The 17,500-nt window shown below is 44.8% G+C and overlaps 2 protein-coding genes across 4 annotated transcripts in view; one reads left to right on the top strand and one right to left on the bottom strand.

Moving 5' to 3' along the window:
* LOC105911945 (cysteine/serine-rich nuclear protein 3-like) overlaps positions 1-3,779 on the top strand; it is a 16,230-nt gene extending 12,451 nt beyond the window's left edge. The window contains exons 5-6 of the mRNA XM_031558889.2: positions 1-201; positions 1,184-3,779. The exon at positions 1-201 is cut by the window's left edge and continues 99 nt beyond it. Of these exons, the coding sequence (XP_031414749.1) occupies positions 1-201; positions 1,184-2,554 (1,572 nt within the window). The 3' untranslated portion in view covers positions 2,555-3,779. The remainder of the gene's footprint in view (positions 202-1,183) is intronic.
* Positions 3,780-11,252: 7,473 nt separating this feature from the next.
* The window catches only part of scn1lab (sodium channel, voltage-gated, type I like, alpha b), a 41,800-nt gene continuing 35,552 nt past the window's right edge, over positions 11,253-17,500 (bottom strand). For all 3 annotated transcript variants that reach the window (XM_031558883.2, XM_031558886.2, XM_031558885.2), the window contains exons 23-27: positions 17,244-17,297; positions 16,814-16,951; positions 16,483-16,587; positions 15,707-15,977; positions 11,253-15,285 (exon numbers count right to left, since the gene is read on the bottom strand). In XM_031558883.2, coding sequence (XP_031414743.1) covers positions 14,060-15,285; positions 15,707-15,977; positions 16,483-16,587; positions 16,814-16,951; positions 17,244-17,297 — 1,794 coding nt within the window. In that variant the 3' untranslated portion in view covers positions 11,253-14,059. The remainder of the gene's footprint in view (positions 15,286-15,706; positions 15,978-16,482; positions 16,588-16,813; positions 16,952-17,243; positions 17,298-17,500) is intronic.

The following is a 17,500-nucleotide window of genomic DNA, read 5'->3' on the forward strand; positions in this document are numbered from 1 at the left end:
GACGAGTACTTCTTCCTGCAGCCGCTGAGCATCCGCAAGCGCCGCGCCCTCCTGCGTTCGTCTGGCGTGCGGCGCATCGACGGCCAGGAGCGGCACGTGCTGCGCACCATCCGAGTCTCCCGGAAGGAGTGCGGCTGCCAGTGCCGTGGATGCTGCCGCCCGGAGACCTGCGCGTGCAGCCTCGCCGGCATAAAGTGCCAGGTACATAACCTACACATGCTGATTCGTTGTCCGTTGGGTCTTAAAGGTACAGTCCGCCATTCTAATCCAGTCTACTTTTTGTCAATTTCAGCAGAATGTTCTGTGCGTACACTCAAAAAAAGTCTGGTGTTCGTACACAGTCCTGCCTCTGTAAGTGGGAAACAAACATAGTGGCACGGACTGAGACATAAACAATTCCAGCCAATCAACATGCTGCATCAGGAGCATTGGAAGGAGGGGCGTCATTTGATGGGATGCTGAGCTCAAATATCAACAACCTTTCACCAGAATCGCAGACTCCATCTTTAATTTCAGTTATACACAGGACAGGATGTTAAAATGACTTGTGCTAGTGGCTAGGGAGCTCACAAGATGGCCTGACCTCTCACAAATGTCACATGCAAGTAACTATACCTAAACAGCCTAAATAATGTGCTTTACACACTAAAAACGTACTAAACACACTTCAACTGATGCCACTGCTATTGACTATATACAAATATCTTAAAAAGTCGATCAGTGTTGATTGGACTGTAGTCGGCATACTGGAGAATGGTAATACTAACAGAGTGCTAGATCGGGAGAAAAAAGTGTTTTCAGTGGTAGCTGAAAGTCCAATCCCCCTTCAAGTCAATTTGTGTCATCAAAGACTCACTTTGACTGCATTAGGGAGCAGGAGAGTACATTGTACTTGCAGTGTTGCTTTTAATAGATTTTTTACAGACATAACTAGTTTGGCGAGAAGGGGTGGTGGGGAGCAGCAATCGTGTTGAAAACGCCCCAAACTAGTTTACTGGTAAATGGTCATGAAGTGTTGGTTTTAAAAAACCTCAGCAGAAAGTCAGTAGAAACTGAGCTGTCTCCTTAACTACTGTGAATATGTCCTGTGTGTCTGTTTGCATGAATCTGTGTGTGTGTGTGTGTGTGTGTGGGTGTGGGTGTGGGTGTGGGTGTGTGTGTGTGTTTGTGTTTGACTTCGCAGGTGGATCGCATGTCCTTCCCGTGCGGCTGCTCCAAGGATGGCTGTGGGAACTCGGCGGGGCGCGTTGAGTTCAACCCGGCGCGGGTGCGCACACACTTCCTGCACACGCTCATGAAACTGGAGCTCGAGCAGCAGCAGCACAGCCTCTACCTCGCCGCCGGCAACGGTTACCATGGCGACATCCCCCTCGCCCAATCGCAGCATGAGTCAGACCGCACTTTGATGGAGGCTCCCGGCATGCACCTGGATCCGGCTAACGAGATAGAGTCTTGTCTGCGGGAGTCGGACGAGGAGGACTGTGACGATTACGAAGATGAGGAAGAAGAGGATGAGGACGACGAGGAGGACGAAGAGGAGACTGAAGAGGACGAAGAGGAGGAGTCCGAGCAGGACGAAGACGAGGACGGCAGCAGTCTGCTGAGCGGCCTCTCCGACTCCAGCACCCACAGCCTTGCGGGCAGTGACCTGGAGGAAGACGATGATGAAGATGACGATGAGGAGAGGAGGAGATGGGAGGACCGCGAGAACAGGATGACCCGCGCCACTCCCTCCGTCTCGCTCCCGTCCGTCTCGCTGGCGTCCACCATGGCCTTCCCATCACTGCCCAGCTTCTCCGAAGCCCTCCGGGAGGCCGAGGCCACCGACCTCAGCTCCTACTACAGCAGCCCCTCAGCGCAGTACTACCCCATGGACAGCTACACCTCCGCCTCCACCCTCCACACCTCCGCCTACTCCTCCCCCAGTAACCACACCGACCCCAGCTACAGCACCCCCACTCACACCGCGCCCAATTATACCAACTCAGGCTACTCGCTAGCCATCATTAACCCCAGTTACACAGTGTTAAACAACACGGTGAACAGTTCGATGTCCAGTCACACACAGGACTCCCTGTACACCGGTGCAGAGTACACAGACTCCAACCACGCCTTGTCTGACTACACGAGCACCAACCATGGCAGTGGGCATCAAAACCAAAATCATTTCAACCACTACGGGTCTTTTTCCTCGGCAACGACAGCTAGCCCCGACGGCTCTACCAAACTCTGTGGAACGAGAAATATGAATTCAGTGCCATCTCTTGATTCATTCAGTATTATAACTGACTCTTATAAAGACCTGAGCCAATCACAGGTGCAGAATGGACATCACCCTTACCTTTTATCCAATGGGGAACATTCTACAGCCATCTGCTCTGTCACCAATGAGAAAAACAACTATCCAGCCACTGAGGAGTTTAAAGGCTCCCTGAAGAAAGATGTGCAGGTTGAGTTCCAGAACTTTCTCAACAACAATTCACAAGAGCTGCCAGTGGAGAATGGAAGCCATGTTGGAAACCAAGATTTAAAAGTGGACCTCAAGCAGCAGTAAGCTGAGCTGTCATGTCTGCCTGAAGGGGGGGGGGGGGGACAAACGACCTCAGACTTCCTAATAACCCTTTAGAGGGCAATCAAGCCTGGTTAATCAGCTTTCTCTAAAACAGGCACCTTTTTCCAGTCCGCTTGAGGCCGGAAAAGGTCAAAAGGTGAATCCTTATCACTTTATGACTTCAGATTTCCCCATGTGGAGATGAGGGTAGCGGGACTTGGACATGTCTTGTATGCCTCAGGGGTGTGATGTCTATTATTCCAGAAGTTCTGGGCCTTCAGAGGATGTCCAGAGGGTTCAGCTGATCGAACCTTATGATGGATGTTCTCACCCAGACAAACAGGGGTATTATGTACAGTCCGGTGATTTATGGTTGTATAAGTAATTTGGAATGTTTTGATAATACATGCATGTTACTTCATGGCTTTTCATGGCCATAAAAGCATTTATATACTTGAAGATGAGAAGAAGAATATGGTTGCACGGTACTGCACACAGCTATATCTTTTCCGTCTCTTCTTTTGTGATCTCTGTCCTTCATGGTTTGTGAAAGCATGACTAAGGCTGCTAGCTGGAAATGAAAAGACTTTCTGTAGGTTGGATGTTATCAATGTAATATCCTGTGAATAGCCTGTTTTGGGTATGATCCGCCATACTAAACAGCCATCATTCCTCCCACCATCTCTGTATTGGATCCTGTGGTGCTTTGCAAGTGAAGTGAACTACCAGGGAGATTCTGAGAAGGCACTTTGGATATGTGTTGTAATCAAGAGTTCATTGGTGAATACAGATGGCTTATCAACATATTGGGAAAAGGTTTATGGACACGTGTTATGTTTATGTTTGGGATAAAATTACCTATTTTCTGGATTTACGTGCCAAGTTCTTCTAAATGTATTCTATCAGTGCTTGTCCCACTCCGAACACTCGTTTTCTCAGTTGGTCTTTTGCAGTGCTGTAAAAGAGATTTATTTATTGAGAAAATAAAATCGAAATCTGCCCTCTGTATAAGATTATGACGTGTTGTGTATGTTGGGGCAAGGTACAGCAAGTCATTTCAGTCTGCTTTTCAGTCTTCAAAATGAAGGTTGTGCACCACCGTGCCATAACATCCATAACATCGTGCCCAACAGTTATTGTTTATTTTTCTTCTTCTTGTGTTGTCAACTGCCGTCTCTATCTTGCAATCTTGCTTTGTTATTAAACAATCGTAAAAAGTATTCCCTCACTAATTCCATGTATGTTAGTGACTCGTGGATCCACACATATGGAAGTTGCGCAAAATCAGGTAACCACAAAAATGGCTGCAAGAAGTGTCCTCAGGTGCATTGGGCAGGTGAGTTTCCTGACTGACAGTGGGTTGGGGGAGGGCTTGCGCAGTGGGTGATGAACATGCTGAGATAATATTGTACCCACTATAAGTCTCAATATTGGTGCGTTTACTTGATTTCCCTCTCAAAAGCAAGCAAAGAACCAAACAGCCCCAGTAATCTCAACTCCTTCAGTGATGTACAGAGGGCAAGACCATAACACAACAAATTAGATTCACCACTATCAATCGAATTTAGTGATGCATAGAATATGACAGATGAAATTGAGATTATTTCTATCCTTTGAATGTCCTCCTGTTTCACTCCCTATCAGTGTTTGTTTTCCTTCTCACAGTGTATGCCTCTCCTACACTGTAACCTACAGCATTCATTTGAATGAAACTTAATGAGGTTTCACATCCTATTCCAACTTGCTTATTTTGCTTTCAAATTCCACAGTGACTAGAATTTAGTTATATTTCAGCCATTTTGTTTTTTTTGTTTAAGTCATTATTAGCTGGATTATCTGATCTGTCTGACAACCATTATCTGGTTGAAATAGATCATTAAACCATATGCTTTGGCTGGGTCCGATGGTACTAAGAATGTTTCTCCTTCTCTCTATACTGACCACTAGGTGTCAGGCTTTGCTTTCCAAAGCGAGAAGATTTGAACACTATGGCCATTTCGTCTGTGACTGCAGCTGGCTGGCGTCATTTGCGTGCGAGACTCAGGTGTTGTGTTTGGTCCATTGAGCCTGACGTTTAAAGGGTCTTTTCATGCACAAAATGGAAGATGTTCTACAACCAAACCCAAAATATGCTCCCTAGTTTTTGTCAAAAAATGCTTTTGAACAATGTTGTAGTTCCTGAAGGTATGAATACAAATACACTTCTCAATATTCATGTACAGTCTGCATCTTGCTTCTCTTTCAGATGCTTCCATTGTCAGACCCTTAATTAAATGAATTAAAGTCATCCACAGGCATAGGGGCAGTGCATGCACTGAAAAAAATGGAAAATATTAGCTTTTCCAATGTTCTTTAAATTAGCTTTTTACAACAATAAACTACATGCAATACCTTAAAATGTAAATCAATTAAAGATAAATACAGAAAATAAAAACATAGACACACAAGTCAGTCATGCATATTTTAATAAGTGCAAATAGTCAATTATGCACCCTTTTAAAATAGCTTTCCCCATTCAGGGAACTAGGCCAAATCTTATGAAATATCAAAAAGGTAAAAAGGGATATATATTTTTTTATGTATTTTGTTCAGCAGTGTGTGAGCCATTAAATAGCGTATTGATATTCTCTCTCTCCCTCTCTTTTTCTCCCTCTCTCTTTCTCTCTCTCTCTCTTACATACATACTGAAAATACTAATCTCACCCACCAGATGTGCAGTAACCGTGTCTTTGAAAGAGCCTTCCACAGAAAGTCACATCAGACGTCAACAAAGGGCTTGTGAGCACTGTCCCATAGACCACTGAACACTGCACATATAAATGGCAAACACTACTGTGGAAGCTCACTGCTCCGACAAGCTCTGCAAGTTTGAATGGCCTTTGGAAAACACTCCAGGATATTACATTTGAGGTTACGTGTTTGAGCTGTCGTGATCATATTACACGTTTGAGCTGTCGTGATCATATTACATGTTTGAGCTGTCGTGATCATATTACACGTTGGAGCTGATATTACATGTTTGAGCTACAGGTGTTCCCCAAGGTTCAATCCTGGGTCCACTTCTTTTCAGTCTTTATATTAACGATTTACCATCCGTATGCCAACACTGTGAGGTTCTGATGTACGCAGACAACACTGTGATCTTTGGGTGGGGTAAGAATAACGTAGAGGTCGCTGCTAGGCTTACAAAGGTAATGGTTGATGTGTCTGACTGGTTAAACAAAGGTTGTCTTCAGCTTAACAATTCCAAAACCGTTGCTATGTTTTTTTCTAAAACCAGCAAGTCTCACACTGAACCCAATGTGTTTATTTCTGATCAAAGAATCAAGATTGTGAAGGAATACAAATATCTTGGTATCTTGATTGATAATCAACTTACTTTAAAAAAAACATGTACAGAAAATAAGCAAACATTTTAAATTCACCTTGGCCACCTTTAGGCATCTTAGAAATCACATGTCCACCGAGGCTGCTAAAATGTACATGTTCTCGCTAATTTTATCTCACATTAACTACTGCTTACCCACCTGGTCTACTGCCAACTCCACTACCCTTAAACCAGTCATGTCTCTTTACAAGCAGGCTCTCAAAATACTTGTCAAAAAACCTAAATCACACCATTACTGTTCAGTCCTCCATAAGTACAGACTTTTAAGTTGGGACAACCTGATCACATTTAAGAACTGCTGTTTAATGTTCAAAATCCGGTTTAACCTGGCCCCCCCCACCACTATGCAGCCTAGTAAAGTTTAGAAAAGCAGCAACCAGTGCTACTCGAGGGGCAGCAAGAGGAGACTGTGATATTCCTTTTAAAAAAAGTGTATTTGGACAGTCGGTTTTCTCAGTTAGGTCAGCCCGGGAATGGAACCATCTCCCACAGAACATTAGAGAATCAACCTCATTCAACTGCTTTAAAAGAAATCTCAAATCATGGTTGATAAATAACCAAAATGTGATTATTAGTGGGTAAGCAGTAGAACTTGGGATTTTATTTAATTTAATTTTATCTTATCATATCTTATCTTATTTTATTTTTGATTTATTGTCAATGTGATGTTTGATAGCAGATTTCCTGAGTATGCTTGAGTGTCTTGGCCTGCAGCAGCATGTTGAGGTTCCTACTCACACCAAGGGGCACACTCTGGACCTGGTTATCACTGACTCTGCTCCCATCAGTAACCTACAGGTGTATGATATCGGTGTGTTTGACCACAAGGTGGTCTCAATGGCCTTGACTTTTGTGCTGCCTACTATTAGACCTAAGCGTCAAATGTCTTTCCGGAACTGGAAAAGCATTGACTCAGCCACCATGGCCATGGATCTCCAGCTCATCACCTGCCCAGCCTCTGCATCAGTGGATGAATTAGTGGAGCTCTATAATACATCCCTGAGCAGTGTTTTTGATCTCCATGCCCCTGTCAAGACACGTGAGGTCAATTTCTCACGCTCTGCTCCTTGGTTCACACATGAGCTGCGGAAAATAAAAACAGCTGGGCGTGTCCTGGAACGACGCTACAGACACTCTGGGCTGACTGTCCATAAACTGGCCTTCCGTGAGCATCAAAGGGCCTACTCCAACTCCCTTAAAGATGCTCGCTCACAGTTCTATTCCAGCTTAATTAATAAAAACCCTGGCAACTCTAAACAGCTTTTTACCACCATAAACGATCTCCTGAAGCCACAACCATCCTCTTCAACTGAGGCTACAGAGGAGCAATGCAACAGCTTCATTGACTTTTTCAGATCCAAGGTCAACAACATTCGCTCTCCGATGTCCAGCTCTCCATCTGCCACCAGCACCTTATCTGCAAGTGTGCTGTCTCCTCTACATCTCGCTGAGGTTCGGGAGAGCCATGTTGAGGAAATCCTCAGAAAAAGGAAATCCTGTACCTGTACCCTGGACCCCATTCCCACTGATCTGCTCAAGTCACACATCCCCACTCTCAGTCCTTTCATCACCAAAGTTGTTAACCTTTCCCTTCAGTCTGGCTATGTCCCACCTGCTCTCAAGGTTGCTGTCATCCGTCCCCTTCTCAAGAAACTCACCCTGGACCCGGAGGTTCTAGGCAACTACAGGCCTATCTCAAACCTTGCCTTCCTGTCCAAGGTGTTAGAGAAGGTAGTTGCTTCTCAACTTCAGGACCACCTCAAACACAACAACTTGTTTGAAAAATTTCAATCAGGATTTCGTTCAGCCCACAGCACTGAAACAGCTTTTCTCAGGGTGACGAATTACCTGCTGATGACAGCCGATGCAGGATCACCCTCACTCCTGTAAGATAAATTCAGTTTAGGTATGAATTTATTAACATTTTATTTCTATTAACAATGTATGCCCATTTAACCAGTATAACTGAGCAGTTGGAAAGTAGGTTTCAAACAGAGGGGCCTAAGATAACATTCAAAGAACTGCTTTCAAGTTCAAGAATGACCAGTGACATAAATTCCAAGGTCATAGGGCACCCTGGGCAGGAGACAGAGGAGATAGGGAGACTATCTGTACCAGGGAGTGGAGATTCACAGAAACTTAATTGTCAGGCCAGAAATTACGACTGAAACATGCAAGTCATAGAGAGGCGTATACGTGTGGGGCCCAGGAAGTACCATCAGTGAAGACTGGACTTATAAACCATTGTTATCACATGTACAATTTAGAACGCGTTCTCCAGCCGTGGGTGACAGAGCTATTGAGTATCTCGGCATCTCTGGCTGAATCTTGTCCAATCTTAAAACCAGTAAACTCAGCTGTATCAAACCAATTGCTACGTGTGGCGGTCCGATTACTCTGATTTCTCTGCAAACCAGCACGCAGTTCATTTTAACTTAACACTCCTCATCCTCCTGGACCTGACTGCTGCATTTGACACAGTGGACCACACTATCCTCCTAGAGCCTGCACTCAAGTGGTTTCAGTCCTACCTTTCTGGCAGAACTGAATATGTCTCACTGGGAAGATGCAAGTCCAGACAGCTCCCTGTCTTCTGTGGTGTTCCGCAAGGGTCGGCCCTCGGCCCCATCCTCTTCATTATTTACATGCTCCCCCTCGGTCGTGTCATCAGCAGACATGGGATGTTTTTTCACTGTTATGCTGACGACACACAGCTTTATATCAAAACTGCCCCAAGCCCCACTGCAGCCATGTCATGTCTCACCGCCTGTCTTGGGGAGATAAAGGCATGGATGAGCAACAACTTTCTCCAGCTAAACAGTAGCAAAACCGAAGCCCTTCTTGTTGGCACTCCACACCAGGTTCAGTCATCCTCCTTAACTCATCTCACCTTCGACAGCCAGGTCATCCCCCTCTCCTCCACAGTCACTAATCTCGGAGTTAGGTTTGACCCTCACCTGACCTTTAATGACCATATAAAACACCTGTGCAAAACCTCCTTTTACCATCTAAGAAACATCTCCAAGCACAAAACCAAGCTCCGCACCATGGGCGACCGGGCCTTTTGCTCGGCAGCGCCACGCTTATGGAACAGCCTCCCTGACCACCTAAGGGCAACGCAGACGCTGGACTCCTTTAAAGCTGGACTAAAATCATTTTTATTCAGGAAGGCATTTCTGGCCTTGTGTTAAATCGTATGTTAAAATGTTAAAAAGTTTTCTATTATGCTTATGTTAATTCATTTTTATTTTATTGTATTATTATAGTTAGTTTTTAATATGTTGGCACTCTGAGATTCTTTTGAATGAAGAGTGCATTACAAATAAAATAAATTATTAAATTATTATTATTATTGATATATATGTTAATGCCTTTTTTTAGGTTGTATAGCCTTTTTCACTCTGGCAGGGGGACTGCCAATGGAAACTAGCCTTTTGGCTATAATTGGGTGCATTTATATTTTAATGTTCATGAATGTACACTGTCCCTCTTGATCAAATTGATTGATTGATTGATTGAGCTGTCATGATCATATTACATGTTGGAGCTGTCGTGAACATATGACATGTTCGAGCTGTTGTGGACATCTAGAGTTATAAAATAGTGCAGGGCTGCACAGTGAGTCTTGCTCTTTGAGCACTTTTTGATGCCATTGTGTAGGTCATTGCATTGGCGGTGGTTTTACAGTGGGCCTAAACAGGTGTGGCATGTTTTATTGTAGGCTACAGTAGGTCTCGGTGTTGTATAACATACTTTCAGTCTATTTTGATGTGCATGAAATGGACTGGACTGTACTATTCTGTAACGTTTAGCATCATCCGTGCTCGCTAAAGGCCAGTGGAGTAGCCAGGTGACACAGCGCTCCTGCATCTCTGTGTTTGTAACCTTCAAGACCCTGGGGGGCAGAGGAGGGGGAGGAGGAGCCTGTTTGGTTGGAGGAGGTCAAAGTGCTCACACATATGTACACACACACATACACAAACACACACACACACACACACACACACACACACACACACACACACACACACACACACGGACACACACAGGCCCACCTGTCTCACAGACACAGGCATTCTGCATTGACACACACACAGAGAGGGAGAGAGCAGGTGCTCAGCACAGAGCCTAGTCATACATAGCCTGGCTATAGCAAGACTGTGGAAGAGTAGATATGCATTAACACTAACGTCTGTTCTCCTTAATGGGGGGTCTGTAATGCAGTGGACACACATTCATTGTGGGAGGATGCTGTGTGTGTGTTTTCTGGTGGTCGGGGGGTGGGGCAGGGAAAGCCTGCTTCACACCAGCCAAAAGCATACTGGGAAGGCACAGCTGATCAATCACTGGCACAGGCACTGTGATGTCATGTTGCTAGGCAACAGGAGGAGAGAATTTCCAGCAGGATCCTCGCTTCTGATTGTAAAGTGTTCCTGACGCCCCATTCCTCTCTCTCTGTTTCTCTCTCCCTCTCTGTCTCTTTCTCACTCTCTGAGAATGACACCATGTTGTGTTTAATGTATGTGTATACCATGCCTGTTGTCAAGGTTAATAAACAGCAGAATGTTGTACACACACACACTCACACACACACACACACACACACACACACACAGTCACACACGCACTTGTAAACACAATACCATCCCTCAATCAACCCTCACAAATACGCACACACAAACACACGCATGCAGACTTTCACACACACACACACACACACACACACACACACACACACACACACACACACACACAAACACACACATGCAGGGTGTGTTTGAGGCCACTGGCTTTGTGTGCCCAATGCAAACTGCCTGATGAGTCACTGGGAGGGGAACGCCACAGCTCTGTGGCTCATTGCTTCGTGAGCACAAAAGACGGCACTAATTTTAGCCCTCTCCTCTCCTCTTTTCTCCTCCTCTCCTCTCTTTCTTCCTGCCCCCGTACCCCTCCACCCCCCACCCCTTTCAGCCCCGCCAGAGCTGGTGCTGGAGCTGGCATGAACTCTACACTCTAGATCACAACTCCCAACGCCATCCGCTACCTCAAAGCTGGCCGAGTGGCTGCCCATGCCAGAGAGATGCCCTTTTAGTGCCATCTGCGCCCCGTTGGCATGTGGTGGCTCTGATGTTCACAAAATGCCAACGGTTCTTTAACCAGCTGCAACAGCCCTTCTTCTCCCCACTCTCCCCTCTTTCCCCACTCTCAGTGGCACACACTCAGGCACATAGAATGAACATACTCATCCGAGTCGTATGCTTCCCAGTGGCACACATTCAGGCACATGGAATGAACATACTCGTCCGTGTCGTATGCTTCCCAAAAATGTGCTTTATTTTTGAAAAGAGTCAAAAGAAAGGACTTAGATGTCAGCTTCTGTCACATCTTTGGTCTGAAAAAAAAGGTCATACAATGCACACTATAACAAATCCAAAATACCGCCTTTGTTAAGTGAACATCCATTGATCTCTGAGGGAAAAGTAAATTATATATATTTACTGTATATATATATATATATATATATATATATATATATGAAAGATGTCTCCAAACCAAACAAAATTCAAATGATTTCTAAAATCAAATATATATGTATCTCACCCAGCACGTTATTGCGCCAGACATAAAACCGAAATATAAACATTTGTCTGCATCATCAACTCATGTGCATGATGGAAAATAAAAACAAACACAAAAATTGAAGAATCTGAACAGACTTTTCAGTACAAAAAATATGATCTTTATTCTTTTGGCTTTTTAAAATAATGTCACCGTGTGGCTGGTTAATATTCAGCATGCAGTGAACTACCCACACTAAAAGCATATGGATAATGATGGCTACGGATCGCATCATAGTTTTGAAACAGTTACTATGGACACACAATGCTTCGTGGCCTCACCTGTTACTGAGCAGAATGTAAACAAACCTGATGTTTAAAAAACTGAGGAGAAAGCATGAGCGGTCATGAGTTTAAAACTACTATTTACAATATAAACACTTTTCATAATGACAATTACAAAGTAAAGTCCAATTCATGTGTATACATAACAGACACGGACACACACACACACACGCACGCACGCACGTCTCCTTACACATATCCTGTTCATACGTACATTTGCAAATATGCACGGGCGTAAAAGCACACTAGTTCACGCATACACACACATAAACACACTAGCCATTCATACACTCACACACACACACACACACTCACAATCACAGAGGTAATATGCACCCATATACAATATGATAGGTAACAGAATCAAATAGAGTGTCCATCAGAAGCACGTGTACAGCCGTGATACATATAGTGTCCACACCTTGGAGTGCATTATATACAAACATGTCACCACCCAATAGATTATTATAGAATGAAAAATGGCTCATTCATATAGAAATAAACTACAATGCACTGATAAGGACAGACACTGAAATCCACACTCTATATGTTTTGCCTTGCAGTAATGTGTTATGAGTCTATATTTTCTCCTTCTCCTCTAGAAACATCTTTTTTGTATGTTTTCTGTTTTCTATTTGTTCTGGAAGTTTGGACGCTCTCGGAAAAAATTTAACTCGAACAGAACAGTCAGACAGTGACACGAGCAAGCGTGAGAGAGATAGATAGAGAGTGAGAATGAGTGAAAGAGAGAGAAAGTGTTTGAAGGTTTTGAAATCTCTGAGATTATAGGACATTCCATTTTGCAGTGTGTGTATCGATTGTTGTGATGCACCTGTACGCAGGTGTGTGTCGATTGTTGTGATGCACCTGTACGCAGGTGTGTGTCGATTGTTGTGTTGCACCTGTATGCAGGTGTGTGTCAATTGTTGTGCTGCACCTGTTCGCAGGCGCACATTCAGGCTGTTTGGCTTGCACCTCGGCAGCCTCGGCCTTGGAACACGAACCTGAGTCTTGTTCCGCTCGGCCTGCTCTTCGTTCGACGTGATATCACACTTAGCAACGTCACGCAAGTCTACAGCCTCAACCTCACGCAAGTCTACGGCCTCAACTTCACGCAAGTCTAGAGCCTCAACCTCACGCAAGTCTACGGCCTCAACTTCACGCAAGTCTACAGCCTCAACCTCACGTGAGCCTACAGCCTCAACCTCACTCGACAGCCTTAATTTAAATCAACCTGAGCTGAACTAAGCTGTGTCGATCAAGCTTGCTGATCTAGAGGGCAGAACGAGGGTCCTGTGTCAGTTTGTTTGAGGCTTTTAATCAGCCACATTCCTCATTCGATCTCGAGGGCTTTTAGTTCTCTGAGCTGTGACTTACATTGTGATCATAGACTCCTAAAGGAGATCACTGATGTGTTCGTGGTGTCTATGTGTTCCCACGTGGGATTATTTTTGTCACAATCACAACCCAGTAGAAAACATCAATGTGCTATAAAAATGAGATCCTGGTTTAAAAAAAAAAAAAAAACATAAAAAAAGAAAATAAAAAAACCCATAAAAAAGATGGTAAGAAGGCAAGCAAATAATACAGCAATTGTTATTCAAGACACTGGCCGGCTGTACTAGGAGCCCTAGCTACAGGCAGACATAACAGTTGACGTTAGTCTTCCAGATTGTTACAACACTCAGAATAATAAATCAAATCTTAGAAATGCACATTCCCTTGTTGGAGACTCAGACGCGGCCTCGTTCGTTTCGGCCTCGTTCTATCGTTCGATTTAACAGTTCTGTGTCAGTGAGGGAGGCGCATGGAGTGGGAGTTTATCGTTCACACCAAAATACCAGTCTATGACATCCCCAATGTTGTGGCACCATCCACCAATGTACGTCACACCCCCCAAAAACTCTCCCCCCCACCATTGTCGTAATGTGTGTGCTACCTCAATTCACACTCTGATCTCATTCTGCACACACACACACACACACACACACACACACACACACACACACACACACACACACACACTCGTGCACACACAAAGAGAGAGAGAGAAATACACACAACATCTGGTGGGGGATTCCTAAACCCTTCGATCTGTGAAAGCATACAGGGGCCAGTCTCCCAAACTCCGTAAACCGTCCCTTACACTTCCACCAGTCTCAGGCAGGAGGCCCAGTCCAGTCCAGTCTAGTCCGGACCCACTCCTCTAGACCTGCTTCACTTCTTCCTCTCACGCGCGTCTTTCGCATTGTCCTCTTTCTCCCGCCAGTCCTTCTCGTACTTGTCCTTGTCCTTGTCCGACTTGGCCACGCTGTTGTAGGAGGGCGGCGATGCCGACGAGGGGGTCATGTCTGTTTTGTCCGAGGCCGAGTTCTCAGTGAACTTGATGATCACCAGCACCTCCTTGTCCGGAACCTTCTCTCCGCCCCGGCTGATAAGAGATCCCCCGTCCTGCAGCAGGGACTGCCGGTACATGTGGGAGGCGCGCTTGACCGTCTGGCGCATGCGGTAGCATCGGAAGGCACGCTGGATGACCATGGCGGACATCTCCTCCTGCTTGCGGCGCAGGGTGGTGGTGATGGGCTCGTAAGACACCTTGGAGGGGTTGGAGGCCATGAACCGCTCCTCCATCTGTCCCCTCAGCGCGTCCATCTCGCCCTCCTCGCCCAGCACGCGCAGGGTGAAGGCGAACAGGATGTCCAGGCAGTGAATGCGGTCGCCGCTCACCATGGGCAGGTCCATGGCGATCAGCTGGAGCCTGTTGGGCTTTGCGATGCGCAGCGGCGGGTCCAGCGAGTCGGCGAACTCGGACAGTTTCTGGTACTCCACGAACTGCGTGGCGTCTGGGTCGAAGCGCTCCCACACCTCGTAGAACATCTCGAAGTCGTCCTCGCTCAGCGGCTCGGCGCTCTCTTCCGTGGCCACGCTGAAGTTCTCCAGGATGACGGCGATGTACATGTTCACGACGATCAGGAAACAGATGATGATGTATGACACAAAGAAGATGATGCCCACGGACGCGTTGCCGCAGTTGCCCCGCACCGAGCTGCCCGGGTGCTCCAAGCGACTATCGCAGTCGGGCTCCTTGTTGTTGAGGATGGGCGCAAGGAGTCCATCCCACCCGGCCGATGTGGTGATCTGGAACAGGCAGAGCATGGAGTTGCCGAAAGTCTCGAAGTTGAACAAGTCATCGATCCCCGCCTCGCGCTTCACGTAGGCGAAGTTGGACATGCCAAAAATGGCATAGATGAACATAACCAAGAAGAGGAGGAGGCCGATGTTGAAGAGGGCAGGAAGTGACATCATGAGAGCGAAGAGGAGCGTGCGGATTCCCTTAGCGCCTTTGATGAGGCGCAGGATTCGGCCAATCCGGGCAAGGCGGATGACTCGGAACAGCGTTGGCGACACAAAGTACTTCTCAATGACGTCAGAGAGGAACATACCTGTGATATGCGAAAGAACGGATCATACATGACAATCTATCAAACAAACACTGGTTATGTCCTGTTTAAGTAGAACATTTCTTCTTAAAATAAATTACTTCCCTGAAACACATTTCATTACATCACTTCCTCCTACTTCCTATGAGATCAAAGTGTATCATGATAGATTTGTGGCTTCGGAAGATATTAAATAGCGAAAGGGCTAGATTCTGCAATAAACAGCCCTTGGTTTGTCAGTTGTCAATTGTTGTCGGAAATGTTAGTTAGTTAATTAATTAATTATATAATATTATAATGAATTAATTAATTCTCGTTCTGATCCTAGACTGGTCTACTCATTCTATGAGTTGCAGATGTGAAAATCACACATGCAATGGAGTGACAAAAGCAAGCTCTTAAGAGTGAAGGTCGAGGATCTTACCAACGATGGATAAGATGACCACCACAAAGTCGAAAATGTTCCATCCCAAAGAAAAGTAGTAATGTCTCAGCGAGATCATCTTCAGGCTGCTCTCGCCAGTGAAGAGCACGATGAAGACCAGGTTAATCCAGTAAAGGATGTTGGCCATGTCCTCAGTCTGGTCGTCTGTCTCCACCATCATGGTCACCATGTTCAGGCAGATCAGAATCATGATGACGATGTCGAAGGCCTGCCTGGTGACGAAGTCAAACACACAGCCCTGGAACTTGTTCTGAGGAATTGAAAGAGACAAGGAGGCAGCAACAGGTCAGTAATCACCAGCAGCCATTGCCACTCATCATCAAAGAGGTGACCAGTAATAATATTATCTGTAGAAAGCGGTAGATCAGTGCCTGGCCAGAGCCAGATGTGTTCTATGTGTTCAGATGTGTTCTAAAGTTCTATGTTGGGCACATTATGGGGTAACAGGTCAAATCTGGTGTCAAGAGCATCTACATAAACCCAAAGCACAGAACTGATACAATGGCGGTACTCAATGTAAATGTAAATATAATTTGTTCTTGTGAGCCACAGATTATTGCAGTTCAATGTGTAATGTACACTACGAACACTGATATATTATTCGAGTACCGTTGGCCTTGGAATAGGTTTCTGTGGTTTCAATGTGTAATGTACACTACGAACGCTGATAGTATTCTAGTACCGTTGGCCTTGGAATAGGTTTCTGTGGTTTCAATGTGTAATGTACACTACGAACACTGATATTATTCTAGTACCGTTGGCCTTGGAATAGGTTTCTGTGGTTTCTTGGAGCCAAGCTTCTTCATGGCGTTGTAATACTTCTTCTGTTCCTCTGTCATGAAGATGTCCTGACCTCCAAAGTAAAAGGACCAAACCCAAAACTGGTTACAATCTCAAACAAAATCCTGAATGGAGTTTCCCTGTTTGAACACCATAGACATCTCTCAAAACAGAGTCAAGTAATTGTTCTTAATGAAATGTATTTTTACTCATTATAATACAATTGTATTAATAAAATAAAGGTATAAATGTACAGAGATTCTATTTTATTTCTATTGTTGAAGGTAGCAGAGGGGAGGCTCTTATCTTTTTCTTCTGCTGGTTGAAGTTGTCAATGATGACACCGATGAAGAGGTTGAGGGTGAAGAAGGAGCCGAAGATGATGAAGATGACGAAGTACAGGTACATGTAGAGGTTGACCTCGTACTCTGGCTGCTGCTCCAGCTAAGAACACCACATTAATTCACTTACTGAGTAGCTCCCAAAATCACTCTCATTTATCTCCAACAACTTACAAAAACTACTAACGCTACTTGCAAATAATAATAATAATAATGATAATAATAATTACTGCTAATATTACTATTACTGCTACTACTACTACTGATAATAATAATAACCACAACAACAACAATAATAATTATAATAATAACAATAATACTAATAATAATAAGCACTTTCTGTCAATATAATGAAGTTATAAAATATTTGGGTAATTTGGGACAGGGACTCTTACATTGCGTGAGTCAACAGCCGCATACATGATATCCATCCATCCTTTAAATGTAGCCTGAGAGAGAGAGAGAGCGAGAGAGAGCGAGAGAAAGTGAATGAGATCAGCCACTAACATGGTTATGGAACGCTGTACAATACGCATTTATCTCATTTACTGATGGCAGAAGTTTGTGGTCTGTCTCTGGTTCGTAATAAAGTGAAACAGGAGTACTAGCTCAGCAGAATAGACTTCTGTGATTCTCCTCTCTAAAAATAGAA

This window comes from Clupea harengus, chromosome 21, assembly GCF_900700415.2.
Source record: "Clupea harengus chromosome 21, Ch_v2.0.2, whole genome shotgun sequence".
Taxonomy (NCBI): Eukaryota; Metazoa; Chordata; class Actinopteri; order Clupeiformes; family Clupeidae; genus Clupea; species Clupea harengus.